Genomic DNA, 26,318 nt, shown 5'->3' on the forward strand with positions numbered 1-26,318 from the left:
ACCTTATAAATAACACTATGTAATAATATTGCAAAGTGTTACACTGCCCGCACCCAGCTGCTTCATATGCCACTCATCTGGGAGTACACACACACATACGTACTAGCAGACAATGATTACGATGGTATGCTACAAAATGTACAATAGATGATTTTCATGCAAGGCAAGATATTTGTCTAATTAAACATGGCTTCATTTGAAGATTATTGTTCCCATATGCAGTTGCTTAGAGCTAACATTCTGAAGAGAGACGGAGGGATAAAAACATAATTTATGTAAGAACTTACCTGATAAATTCATTTCTTTCATATTAGCAAGAGTCCATGAGCTAGTGACATATGGGATATACATTCCTACCAGGAGGGGCAAAGTTTCCCAAACCTTAAAATGCCTATAAATACACCCCTCACCACACCCACAATTAAGTTTAACGAATAGCCAAGAAGTGGGGTGAAAAAGGAGCGAAAGCATAAAAAAAATAAGGAATTGGAATAATTGTGCTTTATACAAAAAAATAATAACCACCACAAAAAGGGTGGGCCTCATGGACTCTTGCTAATATGAAAGAAATGAATTTATCAGGTAAGTACTTACATAAATTATGTTTTCTTTCATGTAATTAGCAAGAGACCATGAGCTAGTGACGTATGGGATAGCAGATACCCAAGATGTGGAACTTCCACGCAAGAGTCACTAGAGAGGGAGGGATAAAATAAAGACAGCCAATTCCGCTGAAAAAAATAATCCACAACCCAAATCAAAAGTTTTAATCTTATAATGAAAAAAACTGAAATTATAAGCAGACGAATCAAACAGCTGCCTGAAGTACTTTTCTACCAAAAACTGCTTCAGAAGAAGAAAACACATCAAAATGGTAGAATTTAGTAAAAATATGCAAAGAAGACCAAGTTGCTGCTTTGCAAATCTGATCAACAGAAGCTTCATTCCTAAAAGCCCAGGAAGTAGAAACTGACCTAGTAGAATGAGCCGTAATTCTTTGAGGCGGGGACTTACCCGACTCCATATAAGCATGATGAATCAAAGACTTTAACCAAGACGCCAAAGAAATGGCAGAAGCCTTCTGACCTTTCCTGGAACCAGAAAAGATAACAAATAGACTAGAAGTCTTTCTAAAATCTTTAGTAGCTGTAACATAATATTTTAAAGCTCTAACTACATCCAAAGAATGTAACAACCTTTCCTTTGAATTCTTAGGATTAGGACACAATGAAGGGACAACAATTTCTCTACTAATGTTGTTAGAATTCACAACCTTATGCAAAAATTGAAATGAAGTCCGCAACACAGCCTTATCCTGATGAAAAATCAGAAAAGAGATTCACAAGAAAGAGCAGATAACTCAGAAACTCTTCTAGCAGAAGAGATAGCCAAAATGAACAATACTTTCCAGGAAAGTAATTTAATGTCCAGAGAATGCATAGGCTCAAACGGAGGAGCCTCTAAAGCTGACAAAACCAAATTAAGACTCCAAGGAGGAGAGATTGGCGTAATGACAGGTTTGATACGGACCAAAGCCTGTACAAAACAACGAATATCAGGAAGATGAGCAATCTTTCTGTGAAAAAGAACAGAAATTTGTCCTTTCAAGGAATTTGCAGACAAACCTTTCTCCAAACCATCCTGAAGAAATTGTAAAATTTTAGGAATTCTGAAAGAATGCCAGGAGAATTTATGAGAACACCAAGAGATGTAAGTCTTCCAAACCCGATAATAAATCTTTCTCAAGACATATTTTCGAGCCTGTAACATAGTATTAATCACTGAATCAGAGAAACCTCTATGACTAAGTATTAAGCGTTCAATCGCCATACCTTCAAATTTAATGATTTGAGATCCTGATGGAAAAAAGGACCTTGAGATAGGTCTGGCCTTACCGGAAGTGTCCAAGGTTGGCAACTGGCCATCCGAACGAGATCCGCAAACCAAAACCTGTGAGGCCATGCTGGAGCCACCAGCAGTACACATGAGCGCTCCATTCGAATTTTGGAGATTACTTTCGGAAGAAGAACTAGAGGCGGAAAGATATAAGCAGGATGATAATTCCAAGGAATTGACAACGCATCCACTGCTTCCGCCTGAGGATCCCGGGATCTGGATAGATACCTGGGAAGTTTCTTGTTCAGATGAGAGGCCATCAGATCTATTTCTGGAAGACCCCAGATTTGCACAATCTGAAGAAATACCTCTGGGTGAAGAGACCATTCGCCCGGATGTAACGTCTGGCGACTGAGATAATCCGCTTCCCAATTGTCTACACCTGGGATGTGAACCGCAGAAATTAGACAGGAGCTGGATTCCGCCCATACAAGTATCCAAGATACTTCTTTCATAGCTTGAGGATTGTGAGTCCCACCTTGATGATTGACATATGCCACGGTTGTGACATTGTCTGTCTGAAAACAAATGAACGATTCTCTCTTCAGAAGAGGCCAGAACTGAAGAGCTCTGAAAATCGCACGGAGTTCCAAAATGTTGATTGGTAATCTCACCTACTGAGATTCCCAAACCCCCTGCGCCGTCAGAGATCCCCATACAGCTCCCCAACCTGAAAGACTCGCATCTGTTGAGATCACAGTCCAGGTTGGACGAACAAAAGAGGCCCCTTGAATTAAACGATGGTGATCCATCCACCAAGTTAGAGATGATCGAACATTGGGATTTAAGGAGATTATTTGTGATATCCTTGTATAATCCCTGCACCACTGGTTCAGCATACAAAGCTGGAGTGGTCTCGTGTGAAAACGAGCAAAAGGGATCGCGTCCGAAGCAGCAGTCATGAGACCCAAAATCTCCATGCATAATGCTACCGAAGGGAACAATTGAGACTGAAGGTTTCAACAGGCTGGAACCAATTTCAGACGTCTCTTTTCTGTCAGAGACAAAGTCATGGACACTGAATCTATTTGGAAACCTAAAAAGGTTACTCTTGTCTGAGGAATCAAAGAACTTTTTGGTAAATTGATCCTCCAACCATGTCTTTGAAGAAACAACACAAGTTGATTCGTGTGAAATTCTGCAGAATGTAAAGACTGAGCAAGTACCAAGATATCGTCCAAATAAGGAAATACTGCAATACCCTGTACTCTGATTACAGAGAGAAGGGCACCTAGAACCTTCCAAAAGATCCTTGGCGCAGTTGCTAGACCAAATGGAAGAGCAATAAACTGGTAATGCTTGTCTAGAATATTGAATCTCAGAAACTGATAGTGATCTGAATGAATTGGAATATGCAGGTATGCATCCTGTAAGTCTATTGTAGACATATAATGCCCTTGCTGAACAAAAGGCAGAATAGTTCTTATAGTCACCATTTTGAATGTTGGTATCCTTACATAACTATTCAATATTTTTAGATTCAGAACTGGTCTGAAAGAATTCTCTTTCTTTGGCACAATGAATAGATTTGAATAAAACCCCAGACCCCGTTCCAGAACTGGAACTGGCATAATTACCCCAGCTAACTCTAGGTCTGAAACACATTTCAGAAACGCCTGAGCCTTCACTGGATTTACTGGAATGCGGGAGAGAAAAAAATCTGCTCACAGGTGGCCTTACCTTGAAACCTATTCTGTACCCTTGTGAAACAATGTTCTGAATCCAAAGATTGTGAATCGAATTGATCCAAACATCTTTGAAAAATCGTAACCTGCCCCCTACCAGCTGCGCTGGCCGCACCTTCATGCGGATTTAGGAGCAGGTTTTGACTTTCTGGAAGGCTTGGATTTATTCCAGACTGGATTAGGTTTCCAACCGGAAACCGATCCTTTAGGAGAAGGGTCGGGCTTCTGCTCTCTATTTTGACGAAAGGAACGAAAACGATTAGCAGCCCTAAAATTACCTTTAGATTTTTTGCCCTGGGGCAAAAAAGCTCCCTTCCCTCCAGTAACAGTTGAAATTATAGAATCCAACTGAGAACCAAACAACTTATTACCTTGGAAAGAGAGAGAAAGCAAAGTTGACTTAGAAGACATATCTACATTCCAAGATTTAAGCCACAAAGCTCTTCTGGCTAAAATAGCTAAAGACATATACCAGACAACTCTAATGATATCAAAAATGGCATCACAGACAAAGTTATTAGCATGTTGAAGAAGTTTAACAATGCTATATGCATTATGATCTGACACTTGTTGCGCTAAAGCCTCCAACCAAAAAGTTGAAGCTGCAGCAACATCAGCCAAAGATATAGCAGGTCTAAGTAAATTACCTGAACATAAATAAGCTTTTCTTAAAAAAAAGATTCATTCAATCTTCCTATCTAAAGGATCTTTAAACGAAGTGCTATATGCTGTAGGAATAGCAGTACGTTTAGCAAGGGTAGAGATAGCCCCATCAACTTTAGGGATTTTATCCCAAAACTCCAATCTATCAGATGGCACAGGGTACAATTTCTTAAACCTTGGAGAAGGAGTAAATGAAGTACCCAAACTATCCCATTCCCAAGCAATCACATCTGAGATAGCGTCAGGAACTGGAAAAACTTCCGGAATTAACACATGAGGCTTATAAACCGAATTTAAACGTTTAGCAGTTTTAGTATCAGGAGGACTGGATTCCTCCATATCTAATGCAATCAAAACTTCTTTTACTAATGAACGAATAAACTCCATTTTAAATAAATATGAGGATTTATCAGAATCAATATCTGTAGAAGAATCTTCTGAACCAGAAAAAACCTCATCAGAATCAGATAAGTCAGAATGATGACGGTCACCTAAAAATTCATCTGAAATGTGAGAAGTTTTGAAAGACCTTTTACGTTTACTGGAAGGAGGAATAACAGACAGAGCCTTCCTAATAGAATTAGAAACAAATTCTTTTACATTAACAGGAACATCCTGAACATTAGATGTTGAAGGAACAACAACAGGCAAAGGATTATTACTAATGGAGACACAATTAGAATTGGAAAGTTTATCATGACAGCTTTCACAAACTACAGCTGGAGGAACAGTTACCACAAGTTTACAACATATGCACTTAACTTTGGTAGAACCAGCATCAGGCAGCGTCTGTTCATTAGTGGATTTTGATCCAGGGTCGGGATGAGACATCTTGCAATATGTAATAGAAAAAACAACATATAAAGCAAAATTAACAAATTCCTTAAATGACAGTTTCAGGAATGGGAAAGAATGCAAAATAATAAGCTTCTAGCAACCAGAAGCAATGAAGAGAAATGTTTAAATAATGTGAGTAAAAAAGACGCCCACATTTTTTTGGCGCAAAAAAACGTCTGAATACGCATGCGTAACAGAATACAACTTCCGGTGAAAATTACCACGCCGGAAGTGACATTTTTAGCGCCAAAAAAAGAACGCGCCAAAAAATGACGAAATAAAAAGAAACATTTCCCGCCCCCGCAAGCTTAACAGCACGCAGGAAAAATGGCCAAATGAAAAATTTTTCAACGTAAGAAAAAATAAATTATATGCATTATCCCAATAATGAAACAGACAGTCTGAAAAACATAATTTATGTAAGAACTTACCTGATAAATTCATTTCTTTCATATTAGCAAGAGTCCATGAGCTAGTGACGTATGGGATATACATTCCTACCAGGAGGGGCAAAGTTTCCCAAACCTCAAAATGCCTATAAATACACCCCTCACCACACCCACAAATCAGTTTAACGAATAGCCAAGAAGTGGGGTGATAAGAAAAAAGTGCGAAAGCATAAAAAACAAGGAATTGGAATAATTGTGCTTTATACAAAAAAATCATAACCACCACAAAAAAAGGGTGGGCCTCATGGACTCTTGCTAATATGAAAGAAATGAATTTATCAGGTAAGTTCTTACATAAATTATGTTTTCTTTCATGTAATTAGCAAGAGTCCATGAGCTAGTGACGTATGGGATAATGACTACCCAAGATGTGGATCTTCCACGCAAGAGTCACTAGAGAGGGAGGGATAAAATAAAGACAGCCAATTCCGCTGAAAAATAATCCACACCCAAAATAAAGTTTAAATCTTATAATGAAGAAAACTGAAATTATAAGCAGAAGAATCAAACTGAAACAGCTGCCTGAAGTATTTTTTCTACCAAAAACTGCTTCAGAAGAAGAATACACATCAAAATGGTAGAATTTAGTAAAAATATGCAAAGAAGACCAAGTTGCCGCTTTGCAAATCTGAACAATCAAAGCTTCATTCCTAAACGCCCAGGAAGTAGAAACTGACCTAGTAGAATGAGCTGTAATCCTTTGAGGCGGAGATTTACCCGACTCGACATAAGCATGATGAATTAAAGATTTCAACCAAGATGCCAAAGAAATGGCAGAGGCCTTCTGACCTTTCCTAGAACCGGAAAAGATAACAAATAGACTAGAAGTCTTTCGGAAATTCTTAGTAGCTTCAACATAATATTTCAAAGCTCTAACAACATCCAAAGAATGCAATGATCTCTCCTTAGAATTCTTAGGATTAGGACATAATGAAGGAACCACAATTTCTCTACTAATGTTGTTAGAATTCACAACCTTAGGAAAAAAATTAAAAACAGAATTTATGTTTACCTGATAAATTACTTTCTCCAACGGTGTGTCCGGTCCACGGCGTCATCCTTACTTGTGGGATATTCTCTTCCCCAACAGGAAATGGCAAAGAGCCAGCAAAGCTGGTCACATGATCCCTCCTAGGCTCCGCCTACCCCAGTCATTCGACCGACGTTAAGGAGGAATATTTGCATAGGAGAAACCATATGATACCGTGGTGACTGTAGTTAAAGAAAAAAAAATTATCAGACCTGATTAAAAAACCAGGGCGGGCCGTGGACCGGACACACCGTTGGAGAAAGTAATTTATCAGGTAAACATAAATTCTGTTTTCTCCAACATAGGTGTGTCCGGTCCACGGCGTCATCCTTACTTGTGGGAACCAATACCAAAGCTTTAGGACACGGATGAAGGGAGGGAGCAAATCAGGTCACCTAAATGGAAGGCACCACGGCTTGCAAAACCTTTCTCCCAAAAATAGCCTCAGAAGAAGCAAAAGTATCAAACTTGTAAAATTTGGTAAAAGAGTGCAGTGAAGACCAAGTCGCTGCCCTACATATCTGATCAACAGAAGCCTCGTTCTTGAAGGCCCATGTGGAAGCCACAGCCCTAGTGGAAGGAGCTGTGATCCTTTCAGGAGGCTGCCGTCCGGCAGTCTCGTAAGCCAATCTGATGATGCTTTTAATCCAAAAAGAGAGAGAGGTAGAAGTTGCTTTTTGACCTCTCCTTTTACCAGAATAAACAACAAACAAGGAAGATGTTTGTCTAAAATCCTTTGTAGCATCTAAATAGAATTTTAGAGCGCGAACAACATCCAAATTGTGCAACAAACGTTCCTTCTTCGAAACTGGTTTCGGACACAGAGAAGGCACGACTATCTCCTGGTTAATGTTTTTGTTAGAAACAACTTTTGGAAGAAAACCAGGTTAGTACGTAAAACCACCTTATCTGCATGGAACACCAGATAAGGAGGAGAACACTGCAGAGCAGATAATTCTGAAACTCTTCTAGCAGAAGAAATTGCAACCAAAAACAAAACTTTCCAAGATAATAACTTAATATCAACGGAATGTAAGGGTTCAAACGGAACCCCCTGAAGAACTGAAAGAACTAAGTTGAGACTCCAAGGAGGAGTCAAAGGTTTGTAAACAGGCTTGATTCTAACCAGAGCCTGAACAAAGGCTTGAACATCTGGCACAGCTGCCAGCTTTTTGTGAAGTAACACAGACAAGGCAGAAATCTGTCCCATCAAGGAACTTGCAGATAATCCTTTTTCCAATCCTTCTCGAAGGAAGGATAGACTCTTAGGAATCTTAACCTTGTCCCAAGGGAATCCTTTAGATTCACACCAACAGATATATTTTTTCCAAATTTTGTGGTAAATTTTTCTAGTTACAGGCTTTCTGGCCTGAACAAGAGTATCAATAACAGAATCTGAGAACCCTCGCTTTGATAAGATCAAGCGTTCAATCTCCAAGCAGTCAGCTGGAGTGGGACCAGATTCGGATGTTCGAACGGACCTTGAACAAGAAGGTCTCGTCTCAAAGGTAGCTTCCATGGTGGAGCCGATGACATATTCACCAGATCTGCATACCAAGTCCTGCGTGGCCACGCAGGAGCTATCAAGATCACCGACGCCCTCTCCTGATTGATCCTGGCTACCAGCCTGGGGATGAGAGGAAACGGCGGGAATACATAGGCTAGTTTGAAGGTCCAAGGTGCTACTAGTGCATCTACTAGAGTCGCCTTGGGATCCCTGGATCTGGACCCGTAGCAAGGAACCTTGAAGTTCTGACGAGAGGCCATCAGATCCATGTCTGGAATGCCCCACAGTTGAGTGATTTGGGCAAAGATTTCCGGATGGAGTTCCCACTCCCCCGGATGCAATGTCTGACGACTCAGAAAATCCGCTTCCCAATTTTCCACTCCTGGGATGTGGATTGCAGACAGGTGGCAGGAGCGAGTCTCCGCCCATTGAATGATTCTGGTCACTTCTTCCATCGCCAGGGAACTCCTTGTTCCCCCCTGATGGTTGATGTACGCAACAGTCGTCATGTTGTCTGATTGAAACCGTATGAACTTGGCCCTCGCTAGCTGAGGCCAAGCCTTGAGAGCATTGAATATCGCTCTCAGTTCCAGAATATTTATCGGTAGAAGAGATTCTTCCCGAGACCAAAGACCCTGAGCTTTCAGGGATCCCCAGACCGCGCCCCAGCCCATCAGACTGGCGTCGGTCGTGACAATGACCCACTCTGGTCTGCGGGAGGTCACCCCTTGTGACAGGTTGTCCAGGGACAGCCACCAATGGAGTGAGTCTCTGGTCCTCTGATTTACTTGTATCTTCGGAGACAAGTCTGTATAGTCCCCATTCCACTGACTGAGCACACACAGTTGTAATGGTCTTAGATGAATGCGCGCAAAAGGAACTATGTCCATTGCCGCTACCATCAAACCTATTACTTCCATGCACTGCGCTATGGAAGGAAGAGGAACGGAATGAAGTATCCGACAAGAGTTTAGAAGTTTTGTTTTTCTGGTCTCTGTCAGAAAAATCCTCATTTCTAAGGAGTCTATTATTGTTCCCAAGAAGGGAACTCTTGTCGACGGAGATAGAGAACTCTTTTCCACGTTCACTTTCCATCCGTGAGATCTGAGAAAGGCCAGGACTATGTCCGTGTGAGCCTTTGCTTGAGGAAGGGACGAAGCTTGAATCAGAATGTCGTCCAAGTAAGGTACTACAGCAATGCCCCTTGGTCTTAGCACCGCCAGAAGGGACCCTAGTACCTTTGAGAAAATCCTTGGAGCAGTGGCTAATCCGAAAGGAAGCGCCACGAACTGGTAATGTTTGTCCAGGAATGCGAACCTTAGGAACCGATGATGTTCCTTGTGGACAGGAATATGTAGATACGCATCCTTTAAATCCACCGTGGTCAAGAATTGACCTTCCTGGATGGAAGGATTGTTCGAATGGTTTCCATTTTGGACGATGGAACCTTGAGAAACTTGTTTAGGATCTTGAGATCTAAGATTGGTCTGAACGTTCCCTCTTTTTTGGGAACTACGAACAGATTGGAGTAGAACCCCATCCCTCGTTCTCTTAATGGAACAGGATGAATCACTTCCAGAAGATAACCTTGGGAGACTATTTCTAGCGCCCAAGGATCCAGAACATCTCTTGCCCAAGCCTGAGTGAAGAGAGAGAGTCTGCCCCCCACCAAATCCGGTCCCGGATCGGGGGCCCGCATCTCATGCTGTCTTGGGAGCAGTGGCAGGTTTCTTGGCCTGCTTTCCTTTGTTCCAGCCTTGCATAGGTCTCCAGGCTGGATTGGCTTGAGAAGTATTACCCTCCTGCTTAGAGGACGTAGCACTTGGGGCTGGTCCGTTTCTGCGAAAGGGACGAAAATTAGGTTTATTTTTGGCCTTGAAAGACCTATCCTGAGGAAGGGCGTGGCCCTTGCCCCCAGTGATATCAGAGATAATCTCTTTCAAGTCAGGGCCAAACAGTGTTTTCCCCTTGAAAGGAATGTCAAGCAATTTGTTCTTGGAAGACGCATCCGCTGACCAAGATTTTAACCAAAGCGCTCTGCGCGCCACAATAGCAAACCCAGAATTTTTCGCCGCTAACCTAGCCAATTGCAAGGTGGCGTCTAGGGTGAAAGAATTAGCCAATTTAAGAGCACGAATTCTGTCCATAATCTCCTCATAAGAAGAAGAATTACTAATAATCGCCTTTTCTAGCTCATCGAACCAGAAACACGCGGCTGTAGTGACAGGGACAATGCATGCAATTGGTTGTAGAAGGTAACCTTGCTGAACAAACATCTTTTTTAGCAAACCTTCTAATTTTTTATCCATAGGATCTTGGAAAGCACAACTATCTTCTATGGGTATAGTGGCGCGCTTGTTTAGAGTAGAAACCGCCCCCTCGACCTTGGGGACTGTCTGCCATAAGTCCTTTCTGGGGTCGACTATAGGAAACAATTTTTTAAATATGGGGGGAGGTACGAAAGGTATACCGGGCCTGTCCCATTCTTTATTAACAATGTACGCCACCCGCTTGGATATAGGAAAAGCTTCGGGGGGCCCCGGGGCCTCTAGGAACTTGTCCATTTTACATAGTGTTTCTGGAATGACCAGATAATCACAATCATCCAAATTGGATAACACCTCCTTAAGCAGAGCGCGGAGATGTTCCAACTTAAATTTAAAAGTAATCACATCAGGTTCAGCTTGTTGAGAAATTTTTCCTGAATCTGAAATTTCTCCCTCAGACAAAACCTCCCTGGCCCCCTCAGACTGGTGTAGGGGCCCTTCAGAAACAATATCATCAGCGTCCTCATGCTCTTCAGTATTTTCTAAAACAGAGCAGTCGCGCTTTCGCTGATAAGTGGGCATATTGGCTAAAATGTTTTTGATAGAATTATCCATTACAGCCGTTAATTGTTGCATAGTAAGGAGTATTGGCGCGCTAGATGTACTAGGGGCCTCCTGTATGGGCAAGACTGGTGTAGACGAAGGAGGGGATGATGCAGTACCATGCTTACTCCCCTCACTTGAGGAATCATCTTGGGCATCATTTTTACTAAATTTTTTATGACATAAATCACATCTATTTAAATGAGAAGGAACCTTGGCTTCCCCACAGTCAGAACACAATCTATCTGGTAGTTCAGACATGTTAAACAGGCATAAACTTGATAACAAAGCACAAAAAACGTTTTAAAATAAAACCGTTACTGTCACTTTAAATTTTAAACTGAACACACTTTATTACTGCAATTGCGAAAAAGTATGAAGGAATTGTTCAAAATTCACCAAAATTTCACCACAGTGTCTTAAAGCCTTAAAAGTATTGCGTTAAAATAACGGAACCGGAGCCGTTTTTATATTTAACCCCTTTACAGTCCCTGGAATCTGCTTTGCTGAGACCCAACCAAGCCCAAAGGGGAATACGATACCAAATGATGCCTTCAGAAAGACTTTTCTATGTATCAGAGCTCCACACACATGCAGCTGCATGCCATGCTGTTCTCAAAAACAAGTGCGCCATACCGGCGCGAAAATGAGGCTCTGACTATGATTAGGGAAAGCCCCTATAGAATAAAGTGTCTAAAACAGTGCCTGCCGATATTATTTTACAAAAAATACCCAGATTAAATGATTCCTCAAGGCTAAATATGTGTAAATATGATCGATTTAGCCCAGAAAATGTCTACAGTCTTAATAAGCCCTTGTGAAGCCCTTATTTACTGTCTGAATAAAAATGGCTTACCGGATCCCATAGGGAAAATGACAGCTTCCAGCATTACATCGTCTTGTTAGAATGTGTCATACCTCAAGCAGCAAAAGACTGCTCACTGTTCCCCCAACTGAAGTTAATTCCTCTCAACAGTCCTGTGTGGAACAGCCATGGATTTTAGTAACGGTTGCTAAAATCATTTTCCTCATACAAACAGAAATCTTCATCTCTTTTCTGTTTCAGAGTAAATAGTACATACCAGCACTATTTTAAAATAACAAACTCTTGATTGAATAATAAAAACTACAGTTAAACACTAAAAAACTCTAAGCCATCTCCGTGGAGATGTTGCCTGTACAACGGCAAAGAGAATGACTGGGGTAGGCGGAGCCTAGGAGGGATCATGTGACCAGCTTTGCTGGCTCTTTGCCATTTCCTGTTGGGGAAGAGAATATCCCACAAGTAAGGATGACGCCGTGGACCGGACACACCTATGTTGGAGAAAAGAAGTTCGCAACACCGCCTCATCCTGATGAAAAATCAGAAAAGGAGACTCACAAGAAAAGAGCAGATAATTCAGAAACTCTTCTAGCAGAAGAGATGGCCAAAAGAAACAAAACTTTCCAAGAAAGTAATTTAATGTCCAGTGAATGCATAGGTTCAAACGGAGGAGTTTGAAGAGCCCCCAGAACCAAATTCAAACTCCAAGGAGGAGAAAATTGACTTAACAGATTTTATACGAACCAAAGCTTGTACAAAACAATGAATATCAGGAAGAATAGCAATCCTTCCGTGAAAAAGAACAGAAAGAGCAGAGATTTGTCCTTTCAAGGAACTTGCAGACAAACCTTATCCAAACCATCCTGAAGAAACTGAAAAATTCTCGGAATTCTAAAAGAATGCCAGGAAAAATTATGAGAAAGACACCAAGAAATGTAAGTCTTCCAGACTCGATAATATATCATCCTAGATACAGATCTACGAGCCTGTAACATAGTATTAATCACAGAGTCAGAGAAACCTCTTTGACTAAGAATCAAACGTTCAATCTCCATACCTTTAAATTTAAGGATTTGAGATCCTGATGGTAAAAAAGGACCTTATGACAGAAGGTCTGGTCTTAACGGAAGAGTCCACGGATGACGAGAAGCCATGCGGACAAGATCCGCATACCAAAACCTGTGAGGCCATGCTGGAGCCACCAGCAGAAAAAATGAGCATTCCTTCAGAATCTTGGAGATTACTCTTGGAAGAAGAACTAGAGGCGGAAAGATATAGGCAGGATGATACTTCCAAGGAAGTGACAATGCATCCACTGCTTCCGCCTGAGGATCCCTGGATCTGGACAGATACCTGGGAAGTTTGTGTAGATGAGAAACCATCAGATCTATTTCTGGAAGTCCCCACATTTGAACAATCTGAAGAAACACCTCTGTGTGAAGAGACCACTCGCCCGGATGTAACTCTTGGCGACTGAGATAATCCGCTTCCCAATTGTCTATACCTGGGATATGAACCGCAGAGATTAGACAGGAGCTGGATTCCGCCCATACCAGAATTCGAGATACTTCTTTCATAGCCAGAGGACTGTGAGTCCCTTCTTGATGATTGATATATGCCACAGTTGTGACATTGTCTGTCTGAAAACAAATGAACGATTCTCTCTTTAGAAGAGGCCATGACTGAAGAGCTCTGAAAATTGCACGGAGTTCCAAAATATTGATTGGAAATCTCACCTCCTGAGATTTCCCAAACCCCTTGTGCTGTCAGAAACCCCCATACAGCTCCCCAACCTGTAAGACTTGCATCTGTTAAGATCACAGTCCAGGTTGGAAGAAAAGAAGAAAAAAAGAAGCCCCCTGAACTAAACGATGGTGGTCTGTACCACGTCAGAGGGTGTTGAACAATCGGTTTTAAAGATATTAAATGAGATATCTTTGTATAATCCCGGCACCACCGGTTCAGCATACAGAGCTGAAGAGGTCGCATGTGAAAATGAGCAAAGGGGAACACGTCCAATGCAGCAGTCATAAGAACCTAGAATTTCCATGCATAAGGCTACCGAAGGGAATGATTGAGACTGAAGGTTTCGATAAGCTGAAACCAATTTCAGACGTCTCTAATCCAACAGAAACATGGACACTGAATCTATCCGGAAATCTAAAAAAGGTTACTCTTGTCTGAGGAATCAACAAACTTTTTGGTTAATTGATCCTCCAACCATGTTCTTGAAGAAACAACACTCATAAAAAGCTGGAAAGGATCTTTCCATTGAAAATGAGCAAAGGGAATTGAATCCAATGCTGTTAAAACTTCTATGCATGTATAGCAACTGAAGGAAATAATAGAGACTAAAGGTACCGACAGACGGAACCCAAATCAAATTGTCCCTTGTCCGATAAAGACAAAGATAGTGACATAAACCATCTGGAAACCTAAAAAAGGTGACCCTTGCGTGAGGAATCAAGAGCTTTTGAAAAAAAGATCCTCTAACTATGTCCTGAAGAGCAAGTGAAACATATGAGATTCCGCATCCACAGGAAATAATCTGAATGAAAACAGAAAAATGAAGAATATGCATTTATTGTATCTAATGAAAACAAATAATGCTATCAATGACCATAAAAAGGCAGAATAGTTTGAATAAAACTCCAAAACCCAGTTCCTAGAAAAAGAACTGGAAGAAATACCCCAGAAGATTCCAGGTCTGAGCAGCGCTTGAGCCATGCTTCAACAGTATCCAGAATATATAGGACAGAAACACACTGAAAAAAGTGTTAGCCTTACTGGAATAAAATCAAAGAAATTTTGACAGAATAGAACCAAATAAATTTCAAAGAAGTCTTAACCTGCCCCTTACCAGCCAAGCTGGAATACGGCACGTACATCGCAATATTAGGGAGCTGATTTCGAACCCCAATTATAAACATGTTACTTGGGAAAGAACTCAGGAATTCGTTTCTTAATAAGAACAACCAAACTAATATAAGCTTAAAGTTTAGTCTTAGAACTCAATCTTGAAGCCCATAGTAACAGTTAAGAATTGAATCCAATTATAATTGATTATCTTAGAACAAAAGAAATATGGATTTTCTTTTTGTTTTGTTTTTGTTCTTTTTTTTTTTTTTTTTTTTTTTAAAAACACAAAATTCTTCTAGCTAAAATAGCTAAAGACATAGATTAACCCTCATTTGCGAATATATTCAATAAAATGAAGACACAAATGAAGTCATTAGCATGATAGTCCAGTTTAAAGGACCAGTCAAAACAGAGGACTTGCAAAATGCAAAACAACAAGACAAATGCAACAGCACCTAGTCTAGTAAATGTTGTCCCTTTAACAATGCTAAAATAAATCATAATCTGATACTTAGAAAAGTACCTGAAACTAAATAATTTTCCATAAATAAGATATAACTATATAAAGGAAAATAAATACTATTTTGCTATAACAACAATAGCATAATTAGTAGGAGTAGAGATAGCTCCAATAAATTGGAGAACCCTCCAAATTAAATTTAACTGCTGACAAAGAATATAGTTTAAAAATAAAAGAAAATTCTCAGCCTATTCCATTCCCTAGTATGGGGAATTGGAAGGAAAACCTCTGAAATCACAGAAGAATAAAAAGGCAGAAATAGTGTCAGCTAGTTTTAAAGAACTAGTTACCTTAATATCCAAAATAATCAACACCTCTTCAACAAAGAACAAATGTACTTTAATAATAAAAAAATTATATAAAAAAGTAGATTTGTTAGTGTCAATATCTGATGAAGAGAATTTCTGAAAGAGAAAAAAACATCATCAGAGAAGGATAAATCAGTATGTTGTTGGTCATTTGAAACTTCAATAATTAAAAAAGAAGTGAAAAAGACCTAAAAATTGATATTAGAAGGCACAAAGTCAGACAAAGCCTTAATCAGAAAAAATATTTCTTAAAAATCTTCTAAACATTTCTTGTACTTAAGAATGGAAATGTATAAAGCATAAATACTAATGGAATCTGCATGTAAAAGTATATCATAATAACTTAATACAAACCATAGCTAAACATAAACATTTATAACATTTAAAATAAATGAATGTAGCTTTGGTAGAACAGAAACTCAGTTAAGCATTTTTCCAGAAGTGGCTTCTGACTCAGGGACAAACTGAGACATCTTGCAATATGTAATAGAAAAAACAACATATAAAGCAAAATTGATCAAATTCCTTAAATGACAGTTTCAGGAATGGGGAAAAAAATGCCAGTGAACAAGCTTCTAGCAACCAGAAGCAATAAATAATGAGACTTAAATAATGTGGAGACAATAGAGACGCCCATATTTTTTAGCGCCAAAAAAGACGCCCACATTATTTGGCACCTAAATGCTTTTGGCGCCAGAAATGACGCCACATCCGGAACGCCGACACTTTTGGCGCGAAAAAACGTCAAAAAAATGACGCAACTTCCGGCAACACGTATGACGCCGGAAACAAAAAAAAATTTTGCGCCAAAAAAGTCCGCGCCAAGAATGACGCAATAAAATGAAGCATTTTCAGCCCCCGCGAGCCTAATAGCCCACAGGGAAAAAGTCAAATTTTAAGGTAAGAAAAAAATTTATTAATCCATATGCATTATCCCAAATATGAAACTGACTGTCTGAAATAAGGAACGTTGAACATCCTGAGTCAAGGCAAATAAATGTTTGAACACATATATTTAGAACTTTATATAAAAGTGCCCAACCATAGCTTAGAGTGTCACAGAAAATAAGACTTACTTACCCCAGGACACTCATCTACAAGTAGTAGAAAGCCAAACCAGTACTGAAACGAGAATCAGTAGAGGTAATGGTATATATATATATAAGAGTATATCGTCGATCTGAAAAGGAAGGTAAGAGATGAATCTCTACGACCGATAACAGAGAACCTATGAAATAGACCCCGTAGAAGGAGATCATTGAATTCAAATAGGCAATACTCTCCTCACATCCCTCTGACATTCACTGCACGCTGAGAGGAAAACCGGGCTCCAACCTGCTGCGGAGCGCATATCAACGTAGAATCTAGCACAAACTTACTTCACCACCTCCATAGGAGGCAAAGTTTGTAAAACTGATTTGTGGGTGTGGTGAGGGGTGTATTTATAGGCATTTTGAGGTTTGGGAAACTTTGCCCCTCCTGGTAGGAATGTATATCCCATACGTCACTAGCTCATGGACTCTTGCTAATTACATGAAAGAAATAAGGAATACCGTTTATCCTGAATCAAGGCAAATATAAGTTTATAGACATATATTTAGAACTTTACATATAAAGTGCCCAACCATAGCTTAGAGTGTCACAAAAAATAAGACTTACTTACCCCAGGACACTCCTCTACATATAGCAGATAGCCAAACCAGTACTGAAACGAGAATCAGTAGAGGTAATGGTATATAAGAGTATATCGTCGATCTGAAAAGGGAGGTAGGAGAAGAAATCTCTACGACCGATAACAGAGAGCCTATGAAATAGATCCCCTAGAGGTAGACCATTGTTCTCAAATAGGCAATACTCTCTTCACATCCCTCTGACATTCGCTGCACTCTGAGAGGAAAACCGGGCTTCAACCTGTTGCGAAGTGCATATCAACGTAGAATCTAAGCACAAACTTACTTCACCACCTCCACGGGAGGCAAAGTTTGTAAAACTGAATTGTGGGTGTGGTGAGGGGTGTATTTATAGGCATTTTAAGGTTTGGGAAACTTTGCCCCCCCTGGTAGGAATGTATATCCCATACGTCACTAGCTCATGGACTCTTGCTAATTACATGAAAGAAAAGTATGTTTGTGGGAGCTTCTAAGTAAGTTTTTAAAATGTTTTATACTGTATTTTTAGATCAGTATCTGCATGTAATAGACAGTACAATAAAGATGAAGGTGCACAGTTATAAATGTTCTTGCCTTAAAAAGGGACAGTATACACTAATTTCATATATTTTACTTCTAGATGTTCTCATATTTCACCTCTTGATTACAGAGTGATTTCTGCCCACCATAATTACCTCATGCAGGCTTCACCACAAGACTTACATTGGTTAAAAGCTGCAGATGAAGCTAGGGACTTTGTTACTACATCATGAGATACCAAATGAGTGGATTTTAGATCAAGTGGGGGGCTCTTTAGTGGTGGTTGATTGGTGACTAGTAACTCTCTGGGTAGGCCAAACAAAACTCTAGTAGTGAATAATAAACCCTTTACTTCATAATTCCACTGGGATCACTAGGGAATTATTGCCTCTCATTCTAATGCAACTTGCATTGGAACAGGTCAGAATTTGGCAGATTCCTTGCCAATGTTATTTCATTTATAAAAAAATACAATATAAATTATAAAATACAATATAAATTATAAAATACAATATAAATTATAAAATACAATATAAATTATAAAATACAATACAAATTATAAAATACAATACAAATTATAAATTATAATACACAATTATAAATTATAATACAATTATAATTTATAATACAATTATAATATAATTATAGTATAATAATAATAATAATAATAAATATAATATAATTATAATATATAAATAAAATATGTTGGAGGTTTTAAAATATTTTTGCAAATAATTAAGGCTTACAAGTAAGGTTTTCTGTAACTACATAAGGTCCATGCTCCACAAACAGGCCAAACATAGAGGTTCCACCTGGCCCACCCTGTAGCCACAGTAACACCGGAGCAGTCTCTGGGCTGGTCTGTAACAGAAGAAAATATTATACAATGAAATTCTGTAGTACAAACCATTTGTTGCATTTTAAAGGCACATTATCAGTAACATGCAAAGATATAAAAAACAAAACAAAATGTATGCATACCTGATAAATTTATTTATTTCCGGGCATGGAGAGTCTACGATTTCATTCCAATTACTAGTAGGAATTCAACTCCTCGCCAGCAGGAGGAGGCAAAAAGCACCCCAGCAGAGCTGTTAAGTGTCACTTCCCTTACCCATAATCCCTAGTCATTCAGCCGAAGAAAAATGGAAAAGATAACAAGGGTATAGAGGTGCCTGAGGTTTGTACAAGAAAACCGCTGTCTAAAAATTAACTAAGGGTGGGTCATGGACTCTACATGCCCGGAAGGAAAGAAATTTATCAGGCAAGCATACATTTTGGTTTTCTTTCCTATGGCATGGGAGGAGTCCACAATTTCATTCCAATTACTAGTGGGAACCATTACCCAAGCTAGAGGACAGAATGAAAGGGAGAGAAAAAAAAAAGAAAAAAAAAAAAGGGGGACAGGCAGACCTAAACAGAAGGCACCTCCGCTTAAAGCCTTGCAGATTTGCTCCACAAATGCTTCATTTTTGAAGAAGAGACAACCCTAGTGGCATGAGCCGTAATCCTCTTAGCATATGAGACAGCTGGACATCAGCCTATCTGAATGAGAAATAACACTGGAAAGAAGAAAGGATTGAGCATCTGGCAGGTCTGCCAAACGTTTATGCAAAGAATTAACAGCGCAGAGACCTGACCCTTCAGAGTACTGACTAACCAGTCTTTCTCCAGGCCCTCTTGAAGAAAAGACAGGATGCAGGGAAACCTCACCCAATTCAATGAGAAAACACCTAGATTCGCACCAATAAAAAGTATATACACCAAACCTTATGGTAAATCTTGCGAGTGACCGGCTTACGAGCCTGAAGACTGGTATCAAAAATCCCTTCTGAAAAACCTTGTCGAGACAAGGAGTTAAATCTCCAAGCAATCAGCATCAGAGCATCTAGGTTTGGATGTAGGAAAAGACAATGAAGTAGAAGGTCCATCCTCAGAGGCAACTATCCCGGGGGAAAAGAAAACTTCTTCCCCAGGTCCACTAACCGAATTCTGCAAGGCCTATCTGGAGCAATTTGAATCACTGAAGCCTGCTCCTCAGTGATACAGGCTATCAAACAAGGAAAGAGGGTAAACGGCAGAAAATAGGAAACTAGACCGAAGACCCATGGGACTGACAGAACGACAACCAAAGCTGCTTCCGGATCCCTTGATCCGTATTTAGGAAGATTGGCATTTAGACAAGATGCTACCAGATCCAACACCAGTACTCTCCACCTGAATGATATATCATGGAGAATACTACCAGATGGAAGGTCCATTCCCCTGGAAGAAAAGTCTGCCTGCTCAGATAATCCGTTTCCCATATGTCCACCACTGGGAGGATAGCAGAATGAAGAAATCGTGAGACTCCGTCCAAAAGAGTCACCTCCTTCATAACTAAGGAACTCAGAGTTCCTCCCTGGTTTTTTCCTCCTCTCGATTGTAAACAGAAAAACTGGACCAAACTCAATTGAGGCCATTGAGGATGGCTTCCAACTCTAGGATATTTATAGGATAGGCAGACGACTCCTGAATCCAAAGTCCCTGAGTCCTTAAGGAAAGCCAAACTGCTCCCCAGCCCAACGGCTGGCATCCTTGATCACGAACTCTCAAGATGGTCTCAGCAAGCATGACCCTGGGATGGATTGTCCTGAGAGAGTCACCAGGACGATCTCTTGTCCAAAGGTTCAAGACTATCCTCAGAGAGATCCAAGTGGTCTACGTTCCAATATCTGAGAAAGAGGTCTCAGATGGAAACAAGCAAAAGGAATAAAATGTCCATGGAAGCTACCATTAGACCATTAATTCCATATACCGTGCCACTGATTGATGGACAGGACTAAAGAGAAAGACAGGCAGCCAGAAGATTGGATTTTCTGACCTCTGTCAAAAAAAAAAAAACTTCATGGAGATAAAGTCTATGATCGTCCCCAAAAAAAAAAAAACCCTAAAATTTATGCTTACCTGATAAATGTCTTTCCGGACATGGAGTCCACGACGTCATTCAATTACTAGTGGGAATATCATTCCTGGCCAGCAGGAGGAGGAAAAAGAACACCACAGCAAAGCTTTTGAGTCACTTCCCTTACCCATAAACCCCAGTCATTCGACCGAAGGGAAATGGAAAAAGGAAAACCACAAAAGGTGTAGAGGTGCCTGAGGTTTAACAAAAAATACTGTCTTAATTAAGGGTGGGGTCGTGGACTCTCCATGTCTGGAAAGAAAGAAATTTATCAAGAAAGCTTACATTTTGTTTTCTTTCCTAAGACATGGAGAGTCCACAACATCATTCCAATTACTAGTGGGAGGGAACCAATACCCAAGCTAGAGGGCACAGAATGAATAGGGAGGAAAAACAAGACAGGCAAACCTAAACAGAAGGCACCACTGTTAGAAGAACCTTTCACCCAAAAGGAGGCCTCAGTCGAGGCAAAAATACCAAAATTTGTAAAATTTTGAAAAGGTATGCAGAGAGGACCAAGTTGCAGCATTGCAAATCTGTTCCACAGAAGCTTCATTTTTGAAAGGCCAAGAAGGAGGAGACAGCCCTAGTGGAATGAGCTGTAATTCTCTCAGGGTGCTGCTGTCCAGCAGTCTCATAAGCAAAATGAATACTACTTCTCAACCAGAAGGAAAGAGAAGTAGCAGTAGCCTTCTGACCCTTACACTTTCCTGAGAAAAAACAGAGCAGAAGACTGGCAAAAATCCTTAGTCACCTGTAGCTAGAATTTTAGAGCATGCACAACATCCAAGTTGTGCAACAGACGTTCCTTATGAAAAGGATTATGACATAAAGGAGGAAAACCTTTAGGGAGAAAACCCAATTTAGTACTAAGAACCGCCTTATTAGCATGAAAGACAAGGTAAGGAGAATCACATTGCAAAGCCAGAAGAAATAGCAATAAGAAACAAAACCTTCCAAGAATAACAGCTTCATTTCTATGGAATGCATTGGCTCAAATGGAGCCTGCTGCAAAAAACTTTAACAAGATTAAAGGCTCCAAGGAGGAGCAACAGGTTTAAAACACAGGCCTGATTCTGACCAGGGCCTGACAAAAAGATTGAACATCTGCCAGACGCTTATGAAAGAATAGATAATGCCGAAATCTGACCTTTCAGAGAAACTGGCTGACAACCCTTTCTCCAGACCTTCCTGGAGAAAAGACAAAATCCTAGGAATCTTGATCCTACTTCAAGAGTAGCCTTTTAATTCACACCAATAAAAAGTATTTACGCCAAACCTTTTGGTAAATTTTCAGAGTGACAGGCTTGCGAGCCTGAATCATGGCCTCAATGATCGACTCCGAAAATTCACACTTAGTCAGAACTAAGCGTTCAATCTCCAAGCAGTCAGCTTCAGAGAAACTAGATTTGGATGGAGGAATGGACCCTGCGTTAGAAGGTCCTTGCTCAGAGGAAACATCCAAGGTGGAAGAGATGACATCTTCACCAGGTCTGCATATCAGATTCTGCGAGGCCATGCAGGCCCTATTAGAATTACCGATGCTCTCTCCTGTTTGATAAGAGCAATGACTTATCGAAGAAGCGGAAACTGAGGAAACAGGTATGCTAGATCAAAATTACAAGGAACCGCCATAGCATCTTTCAGCGCTGCCTGCAGATCTCTTGACCTTGAACCGTATCTTGAAAGCTTAGCGTTCTGCCTAGACACCATCAGATCCAACTCCGGCACCCCCCACTTGAGGGTTAACCTGGAGATCACCTCCGGATGGAGAGCCCACTCCCCCGGATGAAATGTCTGTCTGCTCAGGAAATACACCTCCCAGTTGTCCACTCTTGGAATGTGGATGGCAGATAGATAACAATTGTGAGCTTCTGCCCACTGAATAATCCGATACACCTCCTTCATGGCTAAGGAACTCAGAGTTCATCCCTGGTGGTTGATGTAAACCACTGAGGTGATATTGTCTGATTGGAACCTGATAAACCGGGCTAAGGACAACTGAGGCCAAGTCAAAAGAGCATTGTAAAATCGCTCTCAACTCCAAGATATTTATGGGGAGAGCAGACTCCTCCCGAGTCCATAGACCCTCTGCCTTTAACAAGTCCCAGACTGCTCCGCAGCCTAGCAGGCTGGCATCCCTGGTCACAATCACCCAGGAAGGTCTCCGGAAGCATGTGCCCTGAGACATGATCCTGAGAAAGCCACCACGGGAGAGAGTCTCTTGTCGACTGGTCTAAATCTATCCTCTGAGACAGATCCGAATGGCCTCTGTTCCATTGTCTGAGCAAACATAACTGCAGAGCTCTCAAATGGAATCTAGCAATGTGAATGATGTCCATGGAAGCGACCAGCAGAACAGTTACCTCCATATATTGAGCTACTGATGGCCGAACAGTAGATTGTAGAGAGAGAGGCAAGAATCCTGGATTTTCTGACCTCTGTCAGAAAAATCTTCATAGATAGGGAATCTATTTTGGAATGAGGGAGGGCAACCTGCATAGCAGGAGGAGGTACAGAAACCTTATTATCTGAATGTCTAATTTTCCTCTTGCGTTTTCCCAACATAGGAAAGCAGATAATGCCACAGAAGATACCTATGCAGCAAAATCAGCAGGCAAATCAACTCCTCCAGGAGGCTAAGAGGAACTGCAGATAACCGTGTGTGACGCCATTGAGGCTTGGGATGTTTGAGGAGAAAACTGTGGAAAAGCCTGAACAGCATCATCCTGAGAGACATTAGGCTCAGAAATATATATTAAAAAAAAAATAAATGTATCTTGTACATTTCAAAGTTTTATCAAGACATGAGGTAGAAAATTGCATAGGCAACACAATAAGCATTTGTCCATAGTAACAGACTCTTGCTCCATGTCCATATAATAAAGTATTCCACCAGAATGACAAGAAAAATAAAAATATTTAAAAATGACACTGTCACTTTAAATTTTACAAAGCGGTATTGATTCAAAAATATACTCCTAAAGACCTTTACACCTCAGCAGAACTGAGGTAGCTACCTGCCCCTCCGGAGAATAAATAATCTTGTCAGTCAAAGGAATATATCCGTAGTAAACTAGCCGGTCTCACAGGCACAGCAGACACCACTGGGATCAAATCTTAAGAGCGGAAGAGAGGAAGTCATGGAATCGGCTAAAATGAAAGTGTGCAACTAAATATTTGCGCACGAGTCAAAGCTGTCTATAACATACAGCAAACAAGACCGTTATATGCTTCCTCACATGACATTGGTAGTACAAAAGATATGCTGCGTTAGTGACAACTTCAGTCTAAAACTGCCTTTCCTTTGAAACCATTCCTTCTAAACGTATTCAAACTTCAGCACTGACAACGTGTTTTTTTTTTTTAAATATAAAACACCCCCAGGGAATACAGTTTTAAATAAAGAGTAAGCCACAGATACAAGGTTAAACAAAAGAAGGATTAACCCCCCTAAGTCTCTAGTCACACACATTTAAAGCGCCTGCACACTCAATTCACTCAAGGCTTTATATGTCCCAAATAAAAATCCAGAAAAATGTTCTTAAGTGCAAGTCTCCCAAACCTAGAAGACAAAAGCACTTACCTGCAAATCCAGCAGGTAGACAGCTCACAAGGCGTGAAAGGACACATACTCCTTACAGAGACCTGTAGAAAAAGAAAGAACAGAGTAACCAACTCTGCATTTCTATACCAAGGGCAGCAAATGTGTGAATACCAAGCAAGGACTACCTCACAACTTTCTAACTGCTTAAAAGCCACCACTACTCTACTGAAGAGATTGACGTGGACACAGCTAAACCCAAAATCTTGCTTGTAGTCTTCAGACACCTAACATCACCTCCTCCATTGACAGAGGCAAAGAGAATGACTGGGGGTTATGGGTAAGGGAAGTGACACTTAACAGCTTTGCTGTTGTGCTCTTTGCCTCCTCCTGCTGGCAAGGAGTGATATTCCCACTAGTAATTGGAATGACGTTGTGGACTCTCCATGTCTTAGGAAAGAAACCTACCCTGGATTTGGCACCAAGGAACTCTTTTCCAGATTTACCTTCCACCCGTGAGAGCAGAGATGGACCACAGAGAATCTGAATGGAATCCTGTAAAATGAAAAGATAGCGCCCAAACCAACATATCGTCCAGGTACGGAGTCACCGCAATTCTTTCAGATCTGGGCACTGCCAGAAGAGCCCCTAGAACCTACGTAAAAGATACAAGAGGCAGCGGGTAGGCCGAAAGGAAGAACAAAATGTTAATTTGTCCAAAAAGCAAACTGCAGGAATTGGAAATGTTCCCTGTGGATAGGAACAAGAAGATACGCATCCTTCAAGATGATGGTAATCATGAACTGACCCTCCTGAACTAAAGGGTAGTTTCCATTTGGAAGGACGGTACCTTGAGAAAATTGTTGACACTTTAAGTCTGAAATGGGTCGAAAAGTTCCCTCTTTCTAGGGAACCCTGAATAGGCTGAAATAGAATCCTTGACCTTGTTCCACCAGAGGAACAAGGACAATCAGTCCTAGAAAAGCGATATCCTTTACACAGCTGAAGAAAACTTCTCTCTTTATCTGGATTGTAGATAATCTGGACAGCCTGGGAGGACCAGATTTTAATCCTATCCAGTATCACTGGGAGACTACGTCCACAATCAGGCTCTTGGGAGACCAAGGATCTAGGACATCGCAAATCCAAACATGCTGACAGAAGAATCCTATCCCCCCTTGATCCAAGCCTGGATCGGGTGCAGACCCTCTCATATAAACTCAAAGGAAGGCTTCTTAGATTGCCAACACTAGTTCCAAGGCTTAGCTTGCTCAGATATAGATAAGAGGAATTCCTTCCTTCCAGTGACCGTGGAAATGATGATTAGATTTGGAGATCGCGTAAGCAGACCGAGGAGAGAGAATATCAGACAATTATAATGTCACAGACATGAAGGAAAATACCTCAAAATGCGAAAGATGAAATATTTTATTTGTATAATAAAACATAGAAATAAATATACAAGTGTTCTGGTACGCTAAGAACTAAAGTATGATACCATACATGACACAGATAATAACAAATATCACCTAAGAGAGACTCTCTATCAGATAGGACAACATACATGTCATAGACATATTATACATATACGGAGTCCCTGAACAAAAAGGGATAACAAAGAAAAAACATGAATATGAAAAGTTATACATGTTAAAAATGTTACCATAACAGAGCAACAATGGCATATGAAAGATTGAAAATAGTATGTATACTTAAAATGAGGATTGATCATATTAGGGACCTCAAGAAATATAACAATAGAAACACAGGATAAAAAAAAAAAACTCCTCAGAATGAGAGAGAATAGTATTGCACCTCTATATATGACAGTCATATGTGACAGTATGAGAAAAAGCATGCATTTGCATTGAGCTGCCAACAGATGGCGACAAATTCTAGAGAAACACTACTTCCAGGAGAAAACATGTCCTGTAAAATAATAATGCATAAACAATTCTTTAATTTTAATAAAAAAAACATTCCCAAAATGTTTTCAAACAAGCCCTCATTCTCTTTAAGGCAATATAAGCATACATTATATGAAAACAAAGGCTGTGAATAAAACTTATAAACACCCTGCTTAATCTTATATGAAGGGCTAGGCCGAGTTCAAAGAGACTCAGACATATATTGCACTAAAAAAAAAAAAAAGACTCCATTACAGAGGGACTCTAAAGTGCGCACACACCTCACA

General features: G+C 40.3%; 1 protein-coding gene across 1 annotated transcript in view; it reads right to left on the bottom strand.

Moving 5' to 3' along the window:
* Positions 1 to 26,318, bottom strand: part of CPVL (carboxypeptidase vitellogenic like) — a 1,090,549-nt gene that overhangs the window by 925,188 nt on the left and 139,043 nt on the right. Inside the window, exon 4 of the mRNA XM_053714190.1 lies at positions 18,383 to 18,497. Coding sequence (XP_053570165.1) covers positions 18,383 to 18,497 — 115 coding nt within the window. The remainder of the gene's footprint in view (positions 1 to 18,382; positions 18,498 to 26,318) is intronic.

This window comes from Bombina bombina, chromosome 5, assembly GCF_027579735.1.
Source record: "Bombina bombina isolate aBomBom1 chromosome 5, aBomBom1.pri, whole genome shotgun sequence".
In the NCBI taxonomy this organism is placed as follows: Eukaryota; Metazoa; Chordata; class Amphibia; order Anura; family Bombinatoridae; genus Bombina; species Bombina bombina.